This window comes from Schistosoma mansoni, chromosome W, assembly GCF_000237925.1.
Source record: "Schistosoma mansoni strain Puerto Rico chromosome W, complete genome".
Taxonomy (NCBI): Eukaryota; Metazoa; Platyhelminthes; class Trematoda; order Strigeidida; family Schistosomatidae; genus Schistosoma; species Schistosoma mansoni.
In genome coordinates this window covers 17,502,010-17,529,618 of record NC_031502.1, presented here as the reverse complement: position 1 = coordinate 17,529,618, position 27,609 = coordinate 17,502,010, and the positions used below count along the sequence as shown (strand labels likewise).

General features: G+C 38.6%; 1 protein-coding gene across 1 annotated transcript; it reads left to right on the top strand.

Annotated features, from left to right (window-relative positions):
• Positions 1 to 612: 612 nt before the first annotated feature.
• On the top strand, positions 613 to 20,960 carry Smp_145650 (hypothetical protein; the record flags this gene model as incomplete). Its single annotated transcript, XM_018788815.1, has 6 exons — positions 613 to 647; positions 2,671 to 3,059; positions 8,729 to 9,088; positions 16,811 to 17,237; positions 20,508 to 20,625; positions 20,752 to 20,960. Exons 2-6 carry the CDS (start codon positions 2,791 to 2,793, stop codon positions 20,958 to 20,960), a joined length of 1,383 nt encoding a protein of 460 aa, XP_018654320.1. The 5' UTR covers positions 613 to 647; positions 2,671 to 2,790.
• Positions 20,961 to 27,609: the final 6,649 nt, after the last annotated feature.

The following is a 27,609-nucleotide window of genomic DNA, read 5'->3' as shown; positions in this document are numbered from 1 at the left end:
TATATCCTCTCCTTTTCTTCCCACTAGATCGGTACACCCCAGAGGACATAGCAGGCAAGTAGAAAAGCCAAGAACGAATAAAATACCTTTTGAATACAGGCTTTCACACAGTCATCAATTCTTGGAACCTGCTACCCGAAGCAATGGTATCCGCCCCTTCAATTGATTCATTCAAGAGAAGGCCAGATATCCACAGGAGCATACTAGTAAAGAAATAACATGGGTCGTAGGCCTTCTGTCCTTACTAGACAAATCTGAATCTCTCATGTAACTACTAAACGAACAAAAAGTGTACTGTACAACGCAATATGTTTACATGACATCATATGATGTAACATCACTAGATTCAATCATTTTATCCTACAGGTTTCAGAGGTCTGAACTATCTGCTTCTAGTTTCGAACCCAAGATTGTGTTAACCCAAGGTTTGCGTTATTCCCATTTGCTGCCGCTTGCTTTCGCTATTAAATGTAAGTGCATTGCGCTAGCTTAAAGAGCTCTTGACACACTTTTTTTCTTTTCTTGTTACAGGCGCCACACTTTTTGAATGCTGAGCACACCAAGTACCTTTTAGCTAGACGCGAACCTCTACAAGGTTACTAGTTTCAGAGCGCGCGGATCAGATTAGTAGCACTAAAGGGTCAAATGTAAGCTTGTTTGTCTCAGTTTACTTGAATGTATGCAGCTAAAATGTCTAAAGCTTACTATGTTATGGAAAGTTTGCGTTTAGTCACCCGGGATTTATTTTTGTCAGTTCAATACTTATTTTGGATTATAATCACTACAGTATACTGTTGTGAACATAAGTATTTATCCTTCAGAAATCAATTCAACGGAAACTACACCATATACTTTATGCCTCTGTCTGTTGTGTCTGGAATTTGTCTATATCAGCGCTAGCGATTTTACGTAGTAAAGTATCTCAAAGATACTGTTTCAATGTATTACGTGGGGAGATTAAATTATGCTCCACTTACGGACTAATCAGGTTCAGACTAATGAATAGTAAAGAGATACTCCTCACCACTAGTAGTATGTTCAGCAATTTCGGTGAAAACTATGAATTACATGCATGTCTTTATACTAGTCCGAAACACTTTAGTGTGTAAATTTAGTATCGGAATCATGTTTGCAGTGTGTAAAGGTACGTGCGGTAAATATACATTTTGTCAGAGTTTATAATAACTCAGGCAGTTGACTGGAGATTATTGGCTTGCTCCAAGATAACTATTAGACAAAGAAACTCTATCTGTAACTACCGCAAGAGTGCTTACAAGTGTTAGTGGCATAACTAATGTACAATACTGTCAGTTCTGAAAAGACGTGTGCTAGAAAACTGCTGTCTGTGAGCGGTATAAGAAGAGTTGTGTAAACGTAATGAGTAGTGAGCAGCACATCTTTATTAATCTACCATGACCATGAAGTCGCTATTTCAAAATCGTTCAACCAATAGTACAGAACTCAGGACCTGGGACGCACTTGCGTCGGTTTAAGTTGGCACATATCAAGAAATCAAGGGGGAATCGCCAAAATTAATCCTAAATCATTTGAAGTATTGACAGTAGTACGACCTGATAGTATAAGAAGATTTAAGCTCGTGGAATTAAAAAGTGTAAGATGGTTTTAAAGCTCAGGAGGACAGGAATTGAATGCACTTGCACAATTACCGACAATTCTGAGCTGCCACTCAGAGTCTCACTAACTGTGAAAATCCTTCTGACCACAACCAGACAGTCCGAACCTATCAGCACGGCTTAGCTTAATGGTCAGTGACTTTGTGAATTGGTACCACATTTTGGTTTGGCTGCTCTTAACTTTCTCCCGACCTACCCCCAAATCAGCAAGCATCGTGCGTCAAGGTAGGATTTGACTGAGCATTTATAACACGTCCCAATCACCTCAGTCGATGAGGACTCACCACCTCGTCGGTGGATTTACCATCCTTATCTATACCCTGCATCTAACCTCAATATTGCTCACTCGGTGGTCCAAACATACACGAGCAGTGCTCCAAAGGCATATATATTTATTTACTTATAAGCTACAGATATACTCTGTCTTTAAAGGCCCTATTCCGCAACCATACCGAAGAGCAGAGCAAACTGCTGCATAGTATTCGTGTGTCTTCGTTAGGAGACAAACGCCACGTAACACAGGTTAGTAAAAATCAAGTGGGCCTTCCGAATACTTTCCCATATCTTGCCAGACACGCGCCAGGACTGATGAGACTTCCCAGATGACTACAGCAGTTGACACGTTCAATTACTACCCTCAAATCTGATTAGTCTGTTTACATAGTGTAGTATAATCTAACCAATGTCTATGTTTTTTTCTTCAGCCACCAATATATCAAATCACTTGGTTTCCCCATTGATTTTCCCTCGGTTTTTATGTAAAGTTTTACAACTTAGGCAGTTTAACATTTGTATCTGGTACTACATTCTTTTGAACTAACTGATAAAAATTGCAACCGGTTAGGGGATAGGACTTAGTTTTTAACTGTTGAAACTTAGATTCGAACTCCACTCTACCTTATTCGTTTTCTCAGTCGATTAGTGTCACTAACCCTCACACAAAACGGGTACATGGACGTTTACCTACTTTCCGAGTCGTAAGAAACTTCGAAAATTTTTGTAATTGAAGTACCTTTTGTTTTTTCTACTAATTTAGTGTTCGTGCTTGGGTGTTTATTCACTTTCAATATTTGTCGTTGAAATTCAGTGTTGCTACTGATATAATGGATATGCTATTTGGTCGTGCGGTGTAATTTTAAGTGTTCTCTAGCATCACATGGATCGTAACATGCCGACAGTTTATGCGCGTCTAACAATGGGAAAAACCATATATGAAATGGTAAAACATCAAATTACCATAGGTCGGAGTTCAGCCGTGTACCCCGTTGACATTGATATAGGCTGTTCTTCTTATGTTTCTCGTCAACATTTAGAAATCATCTGGAAGACTGACTGCCTGAAACTAAAGTGCAAAGGCAAGAATGGAATTTTTATTGACCAAATTTTTCAACCGTACAGTTCCCAGTTTCTGTCCATCCCGCCAAGGTAAGTGTTTGTAAGTAGACTAATGGGTTTTCATTGTTTTGATTTTTATTCGAAGTGAGAGCCACTTAAATATCTTCAAATCATATATTGTGTTGGCAGTAAACAGTGTCTCCACGTTCATGGTTCCCATCTTAAGCTCATCTAACTCGATTCATTGATAACATATGACATTCCGGGTATATAGAGATGCCAAAATATGGCGCTTCTGAATGACTACTACTCACCTATGTGAAGAACTTAGCAGCCTTATTCTAATCCATGTGTGATAATGATTTCCAGGGTATTCGTGATGGAACAACACGAACGAACAACATTTTTTGATTTAGATCGTCACCAGGCTTTACTCTACTATGCATGAATATTTATAGGGGTATATGAAAATATTAGACCAATCAAAGCAACATAGGAAGTAGATCAAACTTATGGGTGAATAGACTAAAGTAATAATCACACAAGTATCAAAATGGCGTGAAAAACCTGTGTAAATAATCAGGTAGTGAAGAACGGCATTTATTTATTTATCTGAATACACAAATATTGGTACAAAGGGACAATCACAGAGGGATTAGTTTGACTAATATAGTGTCTAAAATATTAGCTTCAATAATACTTCGACGTCTAACCAAAGCTCGTGAAGAGCAGACTAGAAAAAACCAAGCTGGTTTTTTTAACCTGGACGTGGTTACATAGACCAGATATTCACTCTACGTCAGGTCCTAGAACATAGACACACGTTCAGACGCCCCACAATCGTAGTATTTCTCGACCTTAAGACGGCATTTGACTCCGTTGATTGTGAGGTTCTGTGGCAATGCTTATCCCTGAAAGGAGTACCAAAGAAGTACATTAACCTTATAAAGGCTCTTTACTCGAACACAACTGGTCGAGTTAGAGCCTATGGCGAACTGTCATCAGAATTGATTACCTCAAGTGGTGTCCGACAAGACTGTCCACTCTCGCCATTCTTGTTTAACTTTATCGTAGACGTGCTTTTAGAAATAACACCTTCCTCATCCAAATTCAAAAGGGTTGAACTTCCACCAGGAGACTCACTTGTTGACTTAGAATACGCCGATGACAAAGTTCTATTTGGTGAAGACGCTGACAAAATGCAGTCTTCTGACCACTATAAGCAACTATGCAGGCATGTTCGGGATGCGATTTTCCACCTCAAAGTCCGAATATTACTTGAGGATTGGGTTGCATCGACACCTGGACTAATGATAGGGAGTGAGGTAGTTGAGCGTGTTGACAGCTTCACTTATCTTTGGAGTCTCATCAGCCCTTGTGGTCTGGTGTGTGACAAAATCTCAACACGGATAAAGAAGGCTCGTCTAGCTTTTACCAACTTGAGTCATTAATGGCGTAGGCGAGATATCCATCTAGCAACCAAAGGACAGGTTTCCTGTGCAGCAGTTCGTTCCGTCCTACTTTATGGCCGTGAAACATGGCCGGTAAGAGTAGAAGATATTCGTAGGCTGCTAGTATTCGATCATAGATGTCTTCGAAGCATTGCTCGTATATCCTAGGACCACTGGGTAAGTAATGCAGTCGTTAGGAAACGGGTACTAGGTAAGAATGGCAAATCGACTGATGATGTAGTGAAACTTCATCAGTTGAAATGGCTGGGACACGTGTTACGTATGCCCAACCACCGACTGCCCCGACGTGCAATGTTTTGTGGTGTGGGAGTAGGTTGAAAGAAAGCTAGAGGCGGCCAGACCAAAACGTGGCACAAGTCCATGAAGTCACTGACGATTGGACTGAGCCATGTTGGTAGGTGTAGACTACCTGGTTGGGATCCGCGAGATGATAGCAATCGATGGTTAGAGACCTTGAATGACATGACTCAAAATCGTTAGCAATGGCGAAGGTGCATCCACTCTTTGTGTTCTCCCAAATTCTAATTTTCTGAATTCCTCATGTCCCTATCCTTTTTCTCTTTCTAAATTTATTTCACTGTACTATACTCCTTCAATAACATCTTCAAACCCTAATCTTTCACATAATGCTTATACTCTTACCACCTCTACCACTATGGGATTTGAATCGACAACTGCATCTCTGTGCTAATGTGGTATGGTAACTCGAACTGATGTATGTACGTACGAAGTTCTACGTTGTGATTGACTGACTGACTTATAAAGGGACAACAAATACATATGCACTTCACAATAACAATAGAAATGTGAAGAGATAGAGAATGTAAAGTGCGTATAAGAAAAAGGAGAACAATAACGAACAGAAATTAGTGTATGGGAGTAAAATAATAATAATGGGAGACAGTTTAGTTAGCAAAAGTACAACCAGAAAGAATTCTTTCAGTCAAAGAAGTTACGTTCATTTTTTATGACAAAAAATAAAAGAAAGTTAAAGCAGGATCGCCACTGGTTTCTATTCTGAGCCATATCTGATAATATCTCTAGCCACTGTGTTGCATCATCTCTCGGACCCCAGCCAGGGAGTAGTGAAGGACCAACAGAAGCTAGTCCTGTATAACTTTCTTTCGTACCACAACACCATGCCATAAACTGACTACCTCTCTGCTTTTTCCAACCAGTCCCAGCGTCGGGAAATAATACACAACGTGGAATTTTCTACAACGGTATCCGTATACATGTCCAAGGCACCGAAGTCAATGTTTTAAGGTGGTGACCAACTAATATAAAATATAGAAAAACCCGTAATATTGTTTAAGACATATCAGGCCAAGGAAAGGACAGAAGTTTCGCCAGTTTCTTGACGTAAAGGAAAATTATGAGTTCGGATGCCTATAGTTTCTGTTGTATTTAGAACACGGGGTCAAACCCCGTTAGTAAACGACGAAGGTACACGAAAAGGTCACTCAAAATGATTCAGTTTTATCTATCATATGACCATTGTCAACTAAATGTGTTAAAATGCAGCTACGTGTCGTCTTCGTATGCCTCTTTCCAAATATGTCTAGTAGTATGCCCAATATTAGTTATTTGAAATGGAGCAGCTAAATTTTTGTATTTATATCGAAGAGGGAAACTCAGGTAACTTATCTTTCGCTTGAGCAGACATCACTGTTCAAAGTAAGACTAGCTGCATAAAATGTTCTATTAACTGCCCTCACAAATATATTATGCAGGACATCGCCAGATACATCCCTGTTGAATTGTAGTCTTAAGAACAGGAGTTTCTTACGAGCGGTCCAACTTATGTATCCCTGCATACGTGTAATTAAAAAAAAAACAACCTATTCCTGTCAGTATTTTATTACTGAGCCCCAACTCCTTGATGGTATCCTCTGAGGACATCTGTTTTTCTTTGCTCGCAGGGCATCTGACCGAATTTCTTTATAGCTGATGGATGTAAAACTATGGGAATATGTGTCTACGAAGTCGTTTCTTCTTAATGGTAATACTGATCGAACTACTGTTACTGCAACTGAACATACGTTCCCTAACCTCAGTAATACTTAAATGTTGTTGCCAACAAATGTAAGTAGTCTTTTGAGGTCAGCAATAACCGAACACAGTGAGTCCAAATATTCTCCGCTAGGAATACCCAGGTTTCATAAATATGGAGCGAAACATCTCTCTCCTATATATTGTAAACCCGCTATTTTACAACAACATTAACGTCAGAAGGACGATAAAAATGACCCAGATTGGGATTAACCGCTCTAGCTCCCACTATACGTAGATTAATCTCATCTATCAAGCCAGTACCATCACTTGCAACCCAGATGCGCAGACTCCTCAACTATTTCTCCCAAATACCCTGGTACGGCCGAGAGTGGGGAGGGGCCACCCTTTCCATCTCGAAATGCTCTCACACGGCCACGCGTATATAGCCTCTGCCAGGGAAGTCCTACTCACTGCCTTCTCGTGGCGGGGGTGTTGTTTACAAAATTGAGAGGACGTAAAGCGAATGTCCGGCGCTTTAACCGGGCTGGTGGACACGGCGAGTCCACCTAGGGGAGTTGGAAAACCCTGATTCTAAACCAATGGTGCACATGGGCTCCAGGATCCTGATGGAACGAATGGCGTATGAACCAAGTGTTAGTCATCGGCTACCACGGGACTGCATCTCCTAACGTTGCTCCATTAAGTTATGGATTAGACCTGTAGGTCAAAGGCTCCGGGTGTGGCCTCCTAAGAAAACCAGCTGTTTCGGTTTGGGCACCCGGGCAGTATCACAGCCCTCGCACAAATCGATCGATAAAGTGTGGCGCATATATATTTGGTGCCTCCTTGTATTAGTGTTGATGTGTTTTAAGAAATAAATAAAAAGACCTAAGCAAAATCTGGACTGCTCTTCACGAGGCAGTCTTTCTAAAGTTCTTGAGTTTGCAAAGTGCGACGAAAGCCAATAGCATAAGAGCAGCTAGAGCACACTTGCACCCCAATAATTTTTACATAAATTACTTAGGCCATTTGTAGAAATGGAAGCAACAATCGCTTTATTCTAGTACTATAGAACATACTATTAACCATATCCTTCAAAACACCCTAGTCAGTACTTTGGCTGTAACTACGAGATCATCCTTATAAATAACTGTAGGAAGTCCGTCTGGGTCTAGTTACTTTTGATGTTCAGAAGTTTAAGTTCCTTATGGAACCCTCTTCGTCGGATGAATCGCTAGTCACAGGCGATGGAGTACAGGATAGCCTAATAGATGTCACTGACAAAAGGGGTCAAAATAACTCACTCAATGTGTTCTGCCTAGCATTCGAGTTGCCTTTGTAGGTTATTAATTAGCATGCAATCAACTTCATGAACAGTTTCACTGACACTACACTTACCACCAGTAGCTCGAATGAATTAAAACGGTTTCCGGGGGTTACAAAATTCAGATGCATCTTCCGACACGTTAGCACTCTCCGGTCACCATCTTTGTAGTACTTCACTAGGATCTTGAATACAGATATCAGATATAAAGTATACACCTATACCTTTGCCCTCCAAAAGGTTAGGCAAAATCATCTGTCGTCCTATGTGGATCAGAGTGAAAACATTGAAAACTATCCAGGGACAAGGATTCGATACCCTATAGACAGCCTAGAGCTTATACTACTGACAAGCTGCTAAGTGGGTTCAAGCTAAAACTTAGTGTAATAAAATTAATAAGCGACATGAAATTTAAGTAAAGTATAAAGTTAACGTGTAATAAAGTAAATGTATTCTGTATTAGGTTCTAATGTACAAGAGAGTGAAACAATGCCAGGAGATCCAGTCGATTGGTAGCTTGTAATCAAAATGGATGTGGACCCCATCCGTTTTCTTAGGATCGTTGACCTCATGTTCCCCATCTCAAGGGAGAGAGGTGACTCCACCCTTGATCGTACCAGGGTACTCGGCGGTTATTTGAAGCTAACTCACCTAGTTGTATAAATACTTATACGAGGGATAGTTTCAAATAATCAAGACTGAAGAAAGTTTTCATCATTCTTAATCCTATTTTAGACTCTCGTTGATGTCCTTTTTAGGTAGCAAATTTCTTCCCTTATTTCTCACAAATGATAATCCACCTAGCGTACTTAGATTACACAGAAAGTAGTTTTATTAGATGAGAGGTCAAAGTTATCAGTATCCTGAACAAAAATGTGAGTTTATATTACATTTAAACTGGGATGTGTACTAACACTAACCTTGCATATATTCATAATATATTTCGTTTTTATTTCATTTCTTGGAAGCTGCGTTCTTCGATTTCCAAGCACATCTATTTGCATCCAAATAGAACAATGTTTCATGTCTTATGAAAAGAGTAGTAGTTGTGCAGACTACGTATCTTCCTTTGAACTGGATTCATACGGGTCTAGAAATAGTTGTTCACCTGTAAATAGTGATAATCAAGCTTCTCCAAGGATTAGTTCAAAGACCTTCAATTTTATTGGACCCTCGGAAAACTTAAACACAACGACCAGTCGCACTCGTCGCAAACAAGCACTGATACCAGCCTGTAGAACGACTTACGGCAACGTTCACTATTCTAATGTGCAAAAGAACACACCTAGTGATGCATCTTCTTGTGAACTAAAGAATACCTCGGATACGTAAGTAATTTCCTACCTTTCGCCAAATAATCGAAATTCTGAGTATAAATAATGATAAGTAGTAAAGTATAGTGTTACTTCACACACCGCTTTCTAGTCAGTTTCATACTTTCTGGAATGCTCTGAAATCTGAGACATTTACACATTCAAAAGTGTGTTTGCAACAATTTGACGAATATTAATATCATTTTAGTTGTTAGTATTCTCATAATATAAACTGAAATACCTTGTGTTATATCTTCGACCATGAACTACGATTAAATTTGATATCACAAACAGATTTCTGCTAGAGGTATGTTGATTATAACTGAATGACTGACTTCAAAAACTGGGTGACTATTGGAACTGACAAAGCTATAGTAGGCAAAGTGACTCGTTACTTAATTACACCTGTCACCCGCCGTGGAGCATAAGCATCCGACCAGTATCCCCCAATATCCTATCCATCTTCAGAGTCTTTTCCTAATTTCCTCTTCAGTTGGAAGCAGGTTTATCCTGTCACAGTAGGTTGTTGCTGATGTTATCCGACCAACGGATATTGAGTATCTTGCGTAGACAACTATTTACAAATACGTGTACCTTTCTGATGGTGGTTCTGATAATTTTCCAAGTTTCAGCTACGTACACTATAACTAACTGTCTTGACGTTCGTATTAGAAATTCTAACTTTGGTGTTGTTTGACAGTTGTTTTGAGTTCCATGTGTTCTTCGGTCATAGGAATGCTCCGCTTGCTTTGCCAATCCATGCCTTCATATCTGCATCATATCCCCTTTGTTTATCAATGACGCTACCAGGTATGTTAAAAGCTTCCCCATCTTCCAGAGTTTATACATCAAGTGAGATTGGGTTGGTATTCTCTGTGTTGTGTTTGAAGATCTTACTTTCTTCCTTGTGTATGTTGAGGCCTACTGATGCAAAGACTGCTGCTAAACTGGCTGTCTTCACCTGCATTTGTTGCTGTGTACGGTATAGAAGATTTAAGTGATCCACGAAGTCCAGATTGTTTAGTTGCGTCCGGGGTTTCTGTGCTTTCCCTCAGATGTAGAGGTCTTCATAATCCGGTCAACCACCAGAAGAAAGAGAAAAGGCAATAGCAAGCAAGCAGCCTTGTCTGACATCGATCTTCACTTGCAATGAATCTGTGAGTTGTCCTTCATGGATCACTTTGTAGTGTAGTCAGTCGTAAGAATTCCGTATAGTGGTGACTATCTTGTGGAGTACACCATAATGTCAAAGAGGGTTGCATAGCATTCTCCTATCGGTGCTGTTAAACTTTTTCTCATGGTCAGGGAAGTTGGTGTATAGTGGCGAGTTCCGTCCAAGTGATTGTTCAACAATGGTCCATAGTGTCGCGATTTAGTCGGTACACGGTCGATTCTTACGAATTCAGCCTGTTGATCTGGAAGTTGGGGATTCACTGAGTCTTTCATCTGGTTCAACAACACTCTGTTGAAAACGTTTCCTGGTACTGATGGTAGTGTGATGCCTCTGAAGTTCCCACACTTGTTCAGATCTCCTTTATTTTGTATCTTGATACGGTATCCTTCTCTCCGGTCTGTCGGCACTTGTTCTTACTCCCAAATCTTCCTGAATAGAACGTGGAGCATATTTACGGTTGCTTCTATGTCCGACTTCAGTGCTTCAAGTGGTATACTGTCAAATCCTGCTGCTTTCCTACTCTTGATTTGTCTGACGGTCATCCTAATTTCTTCGATCGTTGCTGAGGTGACATCTGTAGGAAGGTCTGTGTGTGATGCTTCGATGTCCGGTGGGTTCAGTGGGGCTGGCCTATTTAAGAGTTCCTCGAAGTATTCTACCTATCTGTCCCTGAACCTTAGTGATTATCTTGCCCTTTTTGTCCTTGATCGGTCTCTCTGTTTTACTATAGTTCCCTGACGGTTTCTTCGTTGTGTCATATAGTTGTTTTATATTTCCTCTCGTAGCTCCTAACACGTTAAACTTGGTGCTTCTTTGACCTCTTTCCAGTTGTCCTCTATAGTAGTTTCTTCCTCTTTCAGTAGATCCGGTAAGGCTTTGAACCTGTTGTTGAGAGTTATCTTGAACTGGTTGAGCTTGTCAGTATCTCGAGGGAAAGCTTTATTAAACCTTTATAGTGCTGTTTCCCCAGTTGTCCAGTGTTTCTTTAGCTTCAGTTTCATCTTGGCCACAACCAGGTGGTGATCTGAAGCCATGTCAGCTACCCTCCTGATTCTCACGTCTTCCACGGACCTTCTGAATTTTTTAGTGATGCAAATATGATCGATCTGATTCTCTGTAGTGTGATCCGGTGAGTCCTATGTAGGTTTGCGTATGTGTTTGTAGGGGAATATTGTGCCACCTATGACTATTTTCTTGAACGCACATAAATGTGCTAATCTGTCACCATTTTCGTTCTTCTCTCCTTGTTCATGTCGTTTTGAAAGATGCTTTGATAGTCCTGGGTCCATGAGATCCCAATCCTATAAGTGCTCTTCATGCTTCTTAGGATAGCATCAGATCGATTCCCTGAGTGTGTGGGGCATTTTTTTTCTAATGACCAGAATACAGCAACATCTGTCGCGAAGCTAATCTTTTCTGTCCAGTTTGGGTCAGATGGGTTTCACTTATTCCAAGCACTTCTGGGTTGTACCTTTTCATTCCTGAATCTGCTTGAACGGTTCTCCCGGTCTCCCATATTGTGGGGGTGATTCCATGTACTTATGTTCATTGTTGTTCTGCTTGTCAGAAGAGGCGTCGTCCTCGCGACTTCCGAGGAGTACCAGCTTCCCTCATTAGGGCAGATTTTATGTCGATTCAGTAGTTTTTGATTGTTACAGCTCTTTAGAAAGGCTGTTGACCCAATGCCCGACGCTTCTGCTTTCTCCGGGTTTGGAAGCAGCAGTGAACCTGGAGGAGCTACAGGTGAAGTTGATTTCAGGGTTGTCAAAGATAACTCGTGCTGAAGATCACTGTCTTTTTTTCGAATATGGACAAGTTTAAGAAGGTCGATCCCTCGGATACTGTTCAAGAAAGGTACATGATATATAGCGTTTGACACTATCCTGTTTACCCTAGAAATATGTTGTATATCTGAAATAAACTGTGGGATAAAGTTCAGTTGTTTGGACTCTCAATGAGACTATTTTTCTGATGACGAGCCTAATATATGAGAGATTTATGATCAGTTAGCAGAGTGAATTCTTGGCGTGCTACAGAGTGTTTTTCAAGCCGTATAGAACAAAACATAGGTGTGATTGAACATGATATGCTTGTGTTATCACTTCTCAGGGATATTGGATACTGAAGTTGCTACCAGTAATGTGGCTTTTCAAAAACCGGACAGAATTTCACTGCTTGGATAGAAAATAAGCGTTAGCTCAAAATTACTATGGTGCCACAATATAATTGACTAACCGAAATTCAGTCAGTCAGTCAACCATAACGTTGGACCACGCACGTATATGCATCGGTCCAAGTTGCCACACCTCATTAGAACAACAAGATCAACACCAATTTAATAGGAGCAGTTATTTCATTGGTAATAAATTGTTGAAACGGAAATGGCATATAAGAATACAATACAGGGAGAAGGAGTAAGTTCTTGGAAAAAGATATATAGCAATTTAAATCTCACAGTTTAAGGGAAAACAAAGAGTGTATGCACCTTCGCCATTGTGATCGATTCTGAGCCATGTCACCCGTAGTCTCTACACACTAATGCAGATCAGACAACAGATGGGGCTGGCTTTGTCTTTAGAAAGTCTTAATGTTGATGTTTGTTGTATCCGAGACCCGTATTCAAGACTCTAATGAAGTACTACAAATTCACTCTCCATCTGTCGCCTCGAAAAGCTTGTTTCACGTGCGCTTATCCGGGGACCCTGTGGCATCCTCGTCTGGTCTTGCTGGCGTTGGTGTCGCACTAAGCGCTAGAGCTGAGGCACCACTAATCGATTGGATCCCCATTAACAATCGGTTATGTGCTGTTAGATTAGAAAGTTCCATCAAAGTGAGAAGAAATCGGCGTGAGAAACGGTGTCTTTTCGTCATCTCCGCCTATGCCCCGACAGATTGCAGTCCGGATGCAATCAAGAATGAGTTTTACCACCAGCTAACTGTTCTTCTCCAGAAAGCGCGTTCGACAGATATTGTAGTATTAGCCGGAGACTTGAATGTACAGGTCGGGCGTCTAGGCACAGAAGAGAGTCGTTTAGGTGGCCGATGTGGACTTGTTGGTCGCAGGACAGATAACGGGGACCGTTTGCTGCAACTGTGCACAGACCACAACCTGTTTCTGGCTAGAACTAACTTCCAGCACAGTCATCGCCGGTGTGCCACTTGGCGTCCTCCGTCTGCATCCCAAGCCTGGACTCAGATTGATCACATCGCGATCAGCTACCGCTGACGTGGTTGTGTACAAGACTGCCGCTCCTTTTGGAGTACCTATCTGGAGTCTGATCATGCCCTGGTCTGCGCCAATCTTACCTTACTTTTCAGTGGCCGAAGGATTGACAGCCATCAACGGATTGGTGTTAGTAAACTGGCTACAACTTCTGTTGCAAATAAGTATCGAGCCGAGCTAGCTATCATCCCACCGAAAAGTAAAGGTGAGCATTGGTTGCAACTTCATGACGCCATGAAAATGGCAAGTAAAGCCGCTTGCGGCTTCGTGAAACGTCCCGCTTATAAGCACTGGGTTGCTTCTGGCTTCTCTCTGTGTTCGATCATCGTTGTCTCCGAAGGATTGCTGACATCCAGTGGCAACACTATGTTAGTAATGCAGAGGTTCGGCATCGTGTGTTCGGGCGCTGAGACGATAATTCAATTGGTGTCACCATCTTGAAACACCGACTTCAGTGGCTTGGACATGTTTTACGAATGTCGTCCCAGAGAATTCCTCGTCGTGCATTATTTGCCGACTCTGGGACTGGTTGGAAAAAGCGGAGAGGAGGTCAGTGTATGACATGGTGTCGTGGTATGAAAGAAAGCTGCAAAGGGCTAGCTTCTGTTGGTCCTTCACGACTCCCTGGCTGGGGTCCGAGAGATGGTGCAACACAGTGGCTAGAGACGTTATCAGATATGGCTCAGAATAGAAGCCAGTGGCGAGCCTGCTGTAACCTTCTTTTACTTTCTTCATAAAGAGTGGTTATAACTTCCTTAACTGAGAGAGTTCTTCTGGTTGTATATTTCAGTTCCCCCCATCATTACTCTTCTCTTTTTTTCCTTCTTTCATATATACGCATCTTCCCCCTTTCTCCTCCTATTCTGATTATTTTGTGTGGCGCATATGTATCCGGTGCCCTTTGTACCAATATGTATGTGATTAAATAAATAAATAAACCATTGGTTACGATAGTCACACGGACCCCAATCAAGTAGTCTGCATCTACCAACATGGCTCAGGCTAGAAGTTAGTGACTTCAAGCTCTGATGCCACATTTGGGTTTGACCACCCCTAACTCTCTTCCAACCATCGCCAATACTAGTGAGCATAGCGCGTCGTGGTAATCGGTGTTCAGGCATCCGTAACACGTGACCCAACCATCTCAGTCGGTTTAGATTTACAACCTAATCAACTGATTTACCATCATTCCCTTATACCCTGCGTCTAACCTTACTATTACTAAATCGGTGACCCCACCAGTTGCGAGCAATATTTCTAAGACATCTGTGGTCAAATACTAGTAACTTACGAGTATCTTCTACCCTTAATGCAACGTTTCATAGCCGTAAAGTAAAACAGAACGAACTGCTGCGCAGTATACTTGTTCCTTAGTTGATAGACGGATATCTCTTCTTCGTCATAGGTGACGTGAGTTGGCAAAAGCCAAACGAGCTTTTTAAACCCGTGCTGAGATTTCGTCAGACACCAACCCATTAGGGCTGATCAGACTTCCAAGATAAGTGAAGTTGTCGACGCGTTCGACTACTTCACTCCCTATCCTTAGTTCAGGTGTTGAAGTAGGCCAGTCCTGGAGTAACAATTTACATTTGGATGGGGAGAAACGCATGCCGAACATCCTGGCATTATTACTCAGTTCTAACAGAAGACTGCATTTTGCCAGCGTCTTCACCAAACAGAACTATATCATTTGCGTATTCTAAGTCGATAAGTGGACCTCCTGGTTGGAGGTCAATTCTTGAAAATTCAATCGACGAGAGTGTTATTTCCAGCAATAGATCTATAATGAAGTTAAACAAAAATTGGGACAGTGGACAGCCTTGTCGGACACCACTTGAGGTTGTAAAATCAGATGACAGTTCGCTATAAGCTCTGACTCGACTGGTAGTGTCCCAGTAAAAAGCCTTCACGAGGTTTATATACTTCTGAGGTACTCCTTTCAATGACAGACACTGCCACAGAGCCTCTCGGTTTACAGAGTCAAATGCTGCTTTCAAGTCAAGAAAAACTATCATCGTCGGACGCCGATAAGCATATCTGTGCTCTCAAACCTGACGAATGGTTAATATGTGGTCGATACAGCTACAACCATGTCTGAATCCAGCCTGATTTTCTCGTGTTTGCAGTTCACGAGTCCTAGTTAGGCGCCTGATAGTTATTGAGGCTAGCAGTTTAGATGATATATTAGTCAAACTAATCCCTCTTTGATTGTCACAGGATGACTTTGACCCCTTCTTATATATTGGGACGACCAGTGATTGTATCCAGTCAGATGAGATTACGTCCAACTCCCACATTTTAGCTAAAATATTAGTCAATCTAATCGCTAAAACGGGACCCCCATCCTTAAAGACATTTGGTTCAGCTGCTCTTCCTCGTTTCAGATTAGCTATAGCCTTTTGAACTGCAGCTAGAGTCGGAGGACCTACTTCAGTGTTCTATTCATGCTGTTTGGGAATGGTGGGTAGTTGTAGAGTAGCTGAAGGCCAACTGAACTGCTCCCATAAGTGTTCCGCCCATCGTTTTAAAGTCTGAGCTGAGAGCAGATAAGAGTTTCGTCCTTTTTGGCGATTGTCTCACACTTGAATTTTTAATTCCGGTTTCTCCCATTATTCTGAGGAACGATTGTTCCAGCCAGTATAGCTCGATTAGTTCATCACGATAGGCAAGCCCGACCACCACGTCAAGGTAGCAGCAACAGTTGGGTTTTTGTTAACAAATCTTTTCCCACGGGATGGTGTCGTTAACCCCATCTACTTCCCCTCCTTTATTCGGGCTTGAGACCGCCAGTAACTTTAGAAGAGCTTCAGGTAGAGGTTTGCTCGTTATGTCCTATATTTTGTATATTATTCCTTTTTATTATGGAGTTGACACAAACGTGAAGAGGTTCATTTTGTAAAACTTTTCATGAAAAACTGCATACTGAAATCGCTTTGAAAAATTGAAATTTACGTAAACATATATATAAAATACAGAAAAAATAAGCAAAATAAAAGGTTCTACGCAAAGAGCCACTTTTTATTGTCGCTTATTTTTTCTGAGTCCTCTGCAAGCTAATCACGTGTTTCAATTTCTTTAAACAGATTTTAGTGTGTAGCTTTGTATTGAAAGGTTTACAACATGAAATTCTTCACATTTGTGTTAACTTTATAACTTAGGGAAAAATATATTTGAGTGGTATTTCTAAAAAAGGATAGAAGTCATGGAAGTGTATAAAATGTCAGTCATTTCCATCCTGTAATTATAAAATGTACTATTACATACCAGCTTTCACTCAACTTTTACTATTATAAGTACTATTCTGTTTTGATAAGTATATTTTTGTTTCTTCTGTTTCTAGGACTCAGCGAGGTGAAAATGATACTAATCGAGCAGAGGCTGATATACATAAACAAACAAATTATATTGGAAATAGTGCTAACATTCAGTATATCCACTTGAAATCTAAAGTTGATCTGCCTTTTTCAAATGTGGATTCTATTAGTGACGGTATAACTCCCATCAAGTCATCACAAAACTCCATTTCTTCACCTATTGTTCACTTAGCAACGTTTCCAGCTATAGAGCGTGGAGATCAGTTCACGAAACCTCCATACTCTTATGCTCAACTTATTGCTCAAGCAATCTCAAGTCAGCCAGATCGTAAACTTACTTTGAGTGGAATTTATGATTTCATTAGTAGGAATTATTCGTATTATCAATTAGCTGATAAAGGCTGGCAAAATTCAATTAGACATAATTTGTCACTTAATTGTCAGTTCGTAAAAGTAAGTATATAACCAAACGTTTCCTTATTATTTAAATCATAATTATTAGTGTATAAACTGCACAAGTTATTCGTTTCAGAATAATGTTATCATTTAAACACTTGTAGCACAATACTCCTTTCAATATTCTCGTGTAATGAAATTGTATTTTATATGATCCCTTCGTCATTTAGTTCCAGCCACTGCGTTCACGGTTTTGTTTCGACTCTTTCATTTGGCAAAGCGTAAACAGAATAATGACAAGCTTTTGTTTTAATTTTCTGTTTCATTACTAACGCAATACAAGTAAAAATCGACTGAAAAATTAAGTTGGTGAATTCGTTCAGTAGTGAATAATTGAAACATTTAAGAAATTTGAGCTCTTGTTGTACGTTCCAAACAACACTGTGTGTTCAAGCACCTATATTTTAGAGTTGAGTATCTGTACTAGTGGTATGTATTTAGTGAAACTTAATCAACCACAATTTCATTATAATAAGTATTTCTGTTCTTTTAACTTGATTTCATTCATTAAGTTATCCGTCTTTAAAATGTCCATGCAAAATTTGTTTACAGTCACTGCTTCATGCTTCAATTTGTTGTAGTGTATACGTGTCCCTGCTTATACGATTGGAGTTTTATTCTTTTATCGTTCTTAGTGGATTTAACAATCTATCAATAAGAAGTATTCTTTATTTACTATTTGTTAATTTGACAACTATGTTTCTCCAAGTTCTTTTTCATTGCTTTGAATATCTTGATTCAGCGTTAGCAAGCCAGATTTTATCCTCAGTGTTTGGTAGATGAATTCATGGTCTTAGTTGACGGTGTTCGGTCTTGATTCTCAAATTTGTTCTCATATTGAGTTTATTCCCATATCTGATACACTTAATTACTATCCTTTTCAGTAACTTCGGTATATTAGGCCAATTTTCTAGCTGAATATAGGATCATAAATTCGATTGTAAATATGTTACAACTTGTGACCGCCTGGATGCCCTGTTGATGTATAACGTGATAGTACCGCCAATTGGAGAGCAGTGATCTTATCGATCGGACCAATGACACATGAAACCCGTACGAGCAGTCTAGAGTACTCGTCGGTCCTGCTTCCTGCCTAGCCCAGCCAGTTTAGTCCAAAATACCAATAACAACCTCTGCGGTATGAATCAGTACAGTTATGAAAATTACTGTATGACTAATGACAAATGTCGTTCAAGGACAACAACGACGATTCTGGATGCTGATCGCACAAAATAATTGCCTGATTTTCGACCAATTGCAAGCTGATTTTGGTTCGTTTTATTACCCCATCGCCAATGATATGCTTGATGCTACTACGAGTTCACCATACTCGGTAAACGGAACGAAGATCAAAGATACGGTGACGCGATAGGCTATTCTAATCCGTTGTCCCCATCCCCGCTAACTAGAGTGAGAAGTCCAATTTAAAAGTGGGGAAGATATATTCCGTAAGCAGCCAGAAGCACAAGCAATCACAACAGGAAGAAATCAAACGTATATGTACAACATAAAACTGTCCTTGGGAAACGTTACAAAATGGCATACTTAAAAGATAGAACGGACCAATAGCGGTTGAGACTTTCCCGAGTGAGAAATAAGACATTAAGGTGAAAAGAGCGCTTTTGGCGCGAAAACAAAGAAATTCAAATTTTCAAAATAAAATTACAAAAATAAGTCATTCACCAAGTGAGTTATGGGGATCTAAGTTCTCCGACAAAATACCACTTATTGCAATGATTGTTCAATTGTCCAAATAGAAGTAAATGGTACGAAGCTGATGACAAACTGGTTAAAACAGATTATTTTACAACTGTGTTGTTCAGACTCCATCTTTTAATTTTATGAATAAATAAAAGTGATCTATTTAGCTTTTGATTGAGATCGTGAATCCAATGTTGTTAGACCATCATTGAAAACCTGGAAGCACTAGACGGCAGTTTCGTCCTATTATGGGACTCCTCAGCAGTGCGCATCCGCGATCCCGCTCGTTAGATAATAGAACGAAACGGCCATCTAGTGCTTCAGGTTTTCAATGGTGGTCTAACATCAATCGATTCATGATCTCAATCAAAAACTTAATAATCTCCACAATCCCATACTAATCTATTTAGTGTTATAATTAATATGGAATTTCCCAGTTTTTTTTACTGCAGATACTTCCACCAACGTGTTTATTTCATTCAAAAGGTTTCAACTGATTAATATCTTCAGATTTTGTTGTTGTTAATCGATAACCTGGATTTTGAATTGCGGAACGGAACTCGGTTAAGGTACCATTACTATCTAGAAAAGCCAGTCAATTGATCACATGTAACGTACAAAGAGATACAGAGGTTTGTCAGTTCAAATTGCCGTAGCTTATCCGGTCAACATAAAAGCTAACAAAAGACGAAACAAAGAGGAGACAATATTAAATGTAGTGAGAAGTAATCATTAAGAAGTACGGTTCGTAAGGGTTCCATATGATCGGTCGAGACATGGAAAGTGTGGAATTAAACTAATCTCAAGATTTAAAGATATAAAATGGATACAACTACACCACTATGACAGACTTTTGACCAGTACTTCAAGCCAAAGTACACGTCCATATATATCTGGTTGAATCACTTATCGTTTTTATGCTGGTCAAATATCACTGTCCAAACTAGTGATTGCTTAAAAGTTAAATACTTAAAACATTGAGCAAGCAAGCTATTAGTTAATGTAATTTTAAGATGCTAGTTAGCAAACATCTAACTAAATCATTCGAATAAATAAGTGCTCAATGAACAAAATTCAAGTTTTAATTCAGCGAATATATGAATCGCTACTTATCTGATTGCATTATTCTTGGAAAAGTAAATCCTCTTACATACTATAATTCTAGCCGTCAGGTTGGTTGAACTAAAGGTCATTTAAATCTAGAAGATAAGGATGGAATTTTTACCCTTCTATCATTGGACTCAGCCTGTTGATTATTACTGAGTCGAATTTTTTCTACATCGTTAATAATCAATCATTGACACCACTATTTAATCAATTAAAAAACCACCATATAAACAATTGTCTCATTTGATGAGTGTAGATAAACCTTTATATCTCGCTTTGTAGATCTGTTGACATCATTTTCCGTTGTATATATATATATATTTATTTATTTATCAGCACTTTATGTGTGACTATTTTTATTGTGTACAGTTTAAAACCAAAAACAAGCACATATGTGTATGAATACTTTGGTATTGCAGAATTTTCCCTAAATTCGTGCTGTAACATATATTCCTTCAGGTTCCTCGTTCACAAGAAGATCATGGTAAGGGTTGTTTTTGGAGAATTGATCCAGAGCATGAAGCTAAATTGTTGAATATTGCTTTTCGCAAACGTCGTATAAGAGCCTGTGATACAAGTTCATTTTTAACAAATAATCGATATCCATTGACATCATTATCTTCAAATGGGAAATTTTATAATTATATTATTCCAAAATCATTAATAAGTCAACCACAAAATAGTTCAATCATAATGTCAACAGGCGGTATTCATTTACGAAAATCATATAAACGATCAAACAAATCTCTTGATCAACTAAAAACTCCTTACAAACTTGCATTATCGTCATCATCACTTGATGTAAATATACAGCATACACCGTTAACTCAAAATAAGGAGGATAATTTAAGTGTGATTACTTTCCAACCTGTCGTTCATAATTTGGTTCCAGTTAATCAAGGTCAGTTGTAATATTTATCTTATCTTCTCTCCTACCCCTGTTCTGTCACTAGTCGAATCGGTACTTGCTAATGCTCTGCTATCTTGTAATTAGAGACGATAAACTTATGACTTCATGAATCAGCGGTTCAACCCTAGCTTTATATAGCGAGTTTTATGTATTCATCAGACGATAGGTGTGTTTGTATAGTCTGGTACGCAATCTTGCACACGACTGCCACGTTGCAGTTCACACTTTTTATCTACATGAAATTTAGAATTGAATGCTTACTGTCAAATGCTAATCATCCATGTTAACCTTGAGAACTAAAGAATTTTGACTAATTACCTGTACTTCTGAGTGAAGCAATTCAAAGAATAAAAGATTAGTAAACGGTGACTGGCATACAAATTATTTCTCAGCTTCGAGTAAATCTTTTGCGTCAAAAACGTATTCCTTAGGGATCGGTGGCTAATAGATTTCCTATGCATACTAGTTTTAATAACAATTTTATTGTTTACACTCCCTAAAATTATGTAATCGTCTCTATTTCTTATTATTCGATTCAGTAGTGACCGTTCACACTAACTGTATTATCGAAATATACATTTTCTTAAAATGTCTATTTATTAAATATCACCCATTTTTATGCTATTTGTGCGCTAAAAATATGTGTTTGAAATTATTAATGATTCTATGTTGGGTTTAGACTCTAATTGAAAGATTCACGAGACTTCATTTTATTTTTATAGAAAATAACATTCTTCACTTAATACTGACGTCCTAATTAAAACTAATCGTTTCTCAAGATTACATAAATTTTCTTACCATATATTAGATATGTACTACATCGTTATTCAAGTATACGTTTTATCTTTTATTCACCAGCGTCCTTCGTTCCTTCTACGGGATTATGAACCACTTAACCCCCTTACTTACACTAAAATTTCAATCGAGTCATCATAAAGAAGACCAGTATAATATTTCATCTTTTCGTGCTGGTTCTGTTGTTGTACAACAGCCTACTTATTCTTTACTATCATATTCTAATTCCTCCCAGGTTACAACAGTATTCCATCAGAACAGTAGTGGTACAAATTGACGACAGCTTTTTTTCTGTCTACACAGTGATGTGACCACATTTAAAAAGCTTAATTGCTATCGTGTTTGACAGCTAAAACTTTTTTTACCTGAACAAAATATGAGTTTTTATCCTTTTTACAAGCACAATTCAACTAATATAGTTTCTTTTATTAGTGACCATTCATTAGCTATAAAGAACTGGATAAACAATTGGCTGTGCAAGGTGCTTTTATATGTATTTTTGCATTTTCTTTTTACTGAATTTATTTTTAATTACTGCATTCATATGATTTATACCAATCTCCGTCGTTTCCAGTTATGTGAATATCATTTCAGTTGTTTTTCCCTTTTTTTCCTGACTTGTTTCATTGTTTATAATTACCCCTCCGTTGTTTCTTTTTGTAGTCACAATCACTACGTTGCACACACATACATGCATATCTGTCCTCAGACAATCACTCATTTATTTTTCTATAGGTGATAATTTCCATAGTAAAAAATGGTATTAATTGTTAAACATTTAAAACAATCATGCTGATGATCTAAACATTTGTTTGTTATTTCCAAAATTAGTCGTTTAGGCTGTACGAAGCACAAGCAATGATATACAATACCGACCCAGGCCGTCTGTAATGCGTCTCATCATTGGCTATTACTTTAAATCAAGTAGGCTTTAACTAGTTATGCAAATCGTTTAGTGAAATTGTGAACTTCTATTAGTTAAAATGATTGGGGCAGCGGTCATATTTAATTTTATTTAGTTAAACACATAGACAATGACACCACAATATATATGTGCTACACAATTGAAATGAGATTGAGAGAGAAAAGAAGGTCAGTATAATAAAAAAACTAACTGAATAAGCGTAAAAAATCATAACGCGAAAAGCAGTTCAGTTAAGGAAAATATAACCATAAAGGATTCTTTCTGTTAAACAAGTGCCTCTCACTTATATGAAGAAAGTAGAAAGCCACAGCAGGACTACCACTAGCTCCTATTTTGAGCTATGTTTGGTAAAGTCTGGAGCTATCAAGTTGCACTATCTCAAGAATCTCAACCAGGAAGTTGTGAAGGACCAACAACACTACAAATCTTTTCATACGACGACACCATATCATATACTGAGTGCCTTTCCTCTTTACAGCTAGTTCCAGCGTCGGCAAACCATACAAAATGTGGAGTTTGCTTAAATGACATTCGTAGCACTTGTCCAAGCTACCAAAGTCGGTGTTTCAAGATCGTGGTACCGATCGAATTACTATCAGTGTCCGTGCACACCTTGCTTAACCTCCTTATTCTTGACATAACACCGCCACTGAATGTCAGTGGACACAGAGAGTCGTCTGACATCAACTTGGAGAGGTCAGGTTTCACAAACATAGAGCAAAACTGCTCTCACCGACGCGTCGTAGATCCGACCTTTTACAACCAGACTAACTTAACGAAGGCGCCAAAGATGGACCAGATTGGCAAAAGCCGCTCTGGCTTTCATTATACGTGGATTGGTCTCATCATTCACGCCACCACTAGCATTCAGCTATTTATATACACGTACGTCTCGACTACTTCGACCTGTTCACTACCAAGAGTGAACGCAAGTTCGGGATCCTCCAAGTTTTGTAAAAGTACTATGCACTTAGAAGGTGGAAAACACACGCCATACCTACGGACACTGACTGCCAACTTATTAAGTTCGGATTGCATGGCTTGGGTATCATCGCACAGTAAAACAATATCATCCACATATTCAAGATCAAAATCTTTCTCCAGGAAAAAGATCCACACCACCATTACCGACATCCATCAGAGCTGTTTCCAGTACGTCATGGATAACAAAGTTGGAGAGGAATGGTGAGGTTGGGCAACACTGCCTAACCCCACAGATTGAATGGAACAATTGAGAGAGGTGGTCGTATCCCTTCATCCTGTCTAAGGTATTTGTATACAGAGTCTTCAAGATGTTAATAAACTTGCCAGACCCCAATTCAATGGACAATCCCAGAGAACAGTACTGTCCAACGAATCGAAAACAACCCTGGTATCAAGAAACACTACGATTGTTGGCCTGTGATAAATATGACGGTGTTCTAACATTTGGCGGGGGGTGGAGATATGACTTTATTTATTTGGACACAAACATTGGTATAATGGGGGCATCAAATACATATGCACCACAAAATAACGATGAAGCCGGTAGTAGTTATCATTGATTTGTTTGAGGGCTGTGATACAGCCTGTATGCTTAAACCGAAGCAGGGAAAATATAATCAATACTTCATCGATCAAAACGGAAACCAGCCTGTTCCTCTCGAACTAATCTCCCATGGGTTTTGAACAATTTGCGAAGTATGACGGGGGCTAGTAATGTGGACGCAATCGGAAAAAGACTTACCCTCGATAGTTTTTGCATAGGTGACGTGAACCCTTTTTAAAGATAGTGATAGCTATCAACTTATTCCACGATGCCGGAACACTCTGATTGCAAATAACTTGGTCAGTTCCATAACCAGTAGGTCGCTACCGCCCTTAAAAAGGGCCGAATATAAGTCGACTGGGCCCGATGATTTGTGGCACTTCAGGAGTTGGAGTTTCTTGTGCAGCTCCTCATTTTTGGATAGATTAGTTGACAGTGCCCAGGGAGGACAAAACAATCTGGCTGATGTCGCCCGTGTGTGTTCCTCGAAAAAACTGTCCAGCGTCTAAAATGTCGTCTCATCCACTTCACAGATCACTTGCTGTCAGTAGCACCGACGGGTTAAAATAGATTGAAGTTAAACTGGTAATTAAATGTGCTCAATGAAATATCGGAGATAAGAAACTAAGATTTCGCTCAACATGTATTTAATTACCAGGTCAAAGTGGCTATGTATAATATATCGTTCAGGCAGCCGCTCAACTGAGTCGTATGTAATCTTATACTCCGTGAATCTTCTCAAACCTTTGTTATTTTCAACACCGTATAAAAGAAAGTGCTCTAGATATCAGGACTTCTGTTTACATCATTGATTGAGTATCACGTTGAGTTTTTTATACAGCGGGGAATGAATGTTTAACATAAAATTGTTTTGGTTGTAAATGTTAGTGGGATGTTCGTGTATTAAGCTCCATTTCACCTTTGTATTGGTTTGGACCTTAGATCCAGTGACTGAATTCACAAACATAGATAAGTATATTCATTTGTAAACTCAGATAACTTCAGGTAGCTCCAAGCATTTGGAGACGTAGCGCTGCACTCAGACACTTATCTGATGAAATCTTCCGAGGACTTTTTTTATCTAATATTTGAATACAAAGAAGTTAACTTCAGGTTAGTTACTGTTCAAACTTACGTGCTCTTTACATACGTCCAGACGGATAACTGTTCCCTCAAGATTATTTATAGGTGTGCCTCTTGGATCCCAACAATAAATTTTGTAACCTAAACTAATTACCACTTTTAGATCGTAGCAACTTCGAACGGATCGGGCTGCTTCACATTATAAAGATATGCGAGGTATGACTAAAAGTTTACATACAAGCCTACAATAAATATGGATGACTTCCAGAGATGTTGAATGCAAATAGTAACTGCAATGGTCGAGATAGTGGGTTTTGACGTCTAAGCAGAAAAGCTAAACTATGTTGAAGAGTTCGTTGGTAGCTTTATTAGAATACTTTTCAAACGTAGACAATAGTTGTAGCTGAAACTGTGTGTTGACATTTAAACTATTGTTCTATGCACTTTAACTTGTAAATTAACGTTGGTTTAAGACAGCATTGTCAGTTAGAAATACTAAACCGACCAATCGTTTAAACGGCTTAAATATAAACTCGATTGCTTCTAACCTGTCAGTTTCTAACGTAGTCGATTATTTTAAGCTCCTGAATGATTTCAAGAAAGAATTAAGAGATGTGTTCCCACCTATTTTTCTCAACAGCTAGTGTACTCATTGACAGATTCTGTAAATAAATTCAATCTGTTGTGATAACAAACTAATCGTAAGGCTGCAACAGAAATCAATTTAAGAAAGTTTTCTGAAAGGAAACTAGGTAAGAAATATCCTCTTAAATTTTCACCGTAGACACACAACCATTTTCAACAGCTATCAGTTGCTTTCGATTTAATATTCCATAAACGATACTTCATTATATCCTTGGAACCAATTTATTGAACGTATGAACACAAATTTAGGCGGACCCGTTTCCAAATGGGGAAAATAAAATTACTGACTGTAAGGTAGGTCTGTTTTATGAATCCAGGTATTAATAGACCACACTTGCTAATAATGCGTCCGTTGATTGAAATATGTTTAAGATTTAAAGCCACTTTTAGAGTATTTATAAAGCTGTCTAGTGTAATAAGAAGACGAGGATTATCAGAACTATGTGATATATTAGCGCAATAGTTTTCGAATAATCTGATCATATGGTTCTGATAATCTTCGTCTCCTTATTTCACTATCCAAATTTATGAAAAGGACTAATTGCTTCGAAGCTAAGTTAAAGTTATTAGCATGACCTCTGGGTCAGTTTATCAGTGAAATGAAACTGTTAGCTTAAATACACATTGCAAAACAATCAACAAAAACGAACTATGAACAACTACATTTATCAGTCTTATATTTGTGTGCAGACATTAAATTTTAACTTGATTCGGTTGTTTTTGGAATTGTTTTTTCATACAGGGAATGATAGTTTTAAAAAAACCATTTGACTCTAATGACAAATTCATACTAACTTAATTGTCGTTCGTTTTTTCCAAAATTTTAGTAAACAGTGAGTTCACAAACGTTAATTTATTTATTTTGCCAGATAGTGACAGGGATTAATAGAGTATTACTGGTATCGAAAAGAGAATATAAGCATTTATCGCTACTAAACCATAAAGTTTAAATTGCATAATACTGTATAGAGAATGGACATTTGAATTAACTGTTACACACGTTTGTTTACAACAGAAATCGGACATAATTTGAAGGGAAAACTCTTAATACCGATAACAGTAATTATATGACATTAAAATGATGCAATAAATTTACACTTGATTCAAAAGAATAAAAACATATTTTACTGTTTGTATGGTGATACATTATCACCAGGTTATCGCTAAATAAAGCTTTTCGGATACGCTGTTCCTAAATTATTGTTCAATCTAGTTTGAAAAGGCATAAGCATTCAAATATAATTTACATTATGATTTTTTTTTAAATCGAAAATTCGGGGATAAAACACTTATTCTCCTTATTAGTTGTTTTTATAACCAGAAAAAATGGTAATTAAAACTGTCATATAACTCTAAAAAGCTTTCATTCATACAAAAACTTCGGGATTGGACGATGAGATGTTGAAAACTGAACAATTATATTCAAAATTATGGGTCATTCATTTTTTAATGTCAGGGTTTAAATTAGTCTAAACGAATCAACAAAGTTGAACAGTACGAACACCTCAACCTTGAGGAATAGAGAAGAAAAATGTATATTAGTTAAATAAATCGATTGAGTTTTAGCAAATGATAAATCTAAAAAATAGTGACAAGTATTTATAGTGGGAAAAATCTAAATTTGGGATTTAGTCTGCCTAAAGTTGACTATTAGTGTACTTGCCTTTATTACATA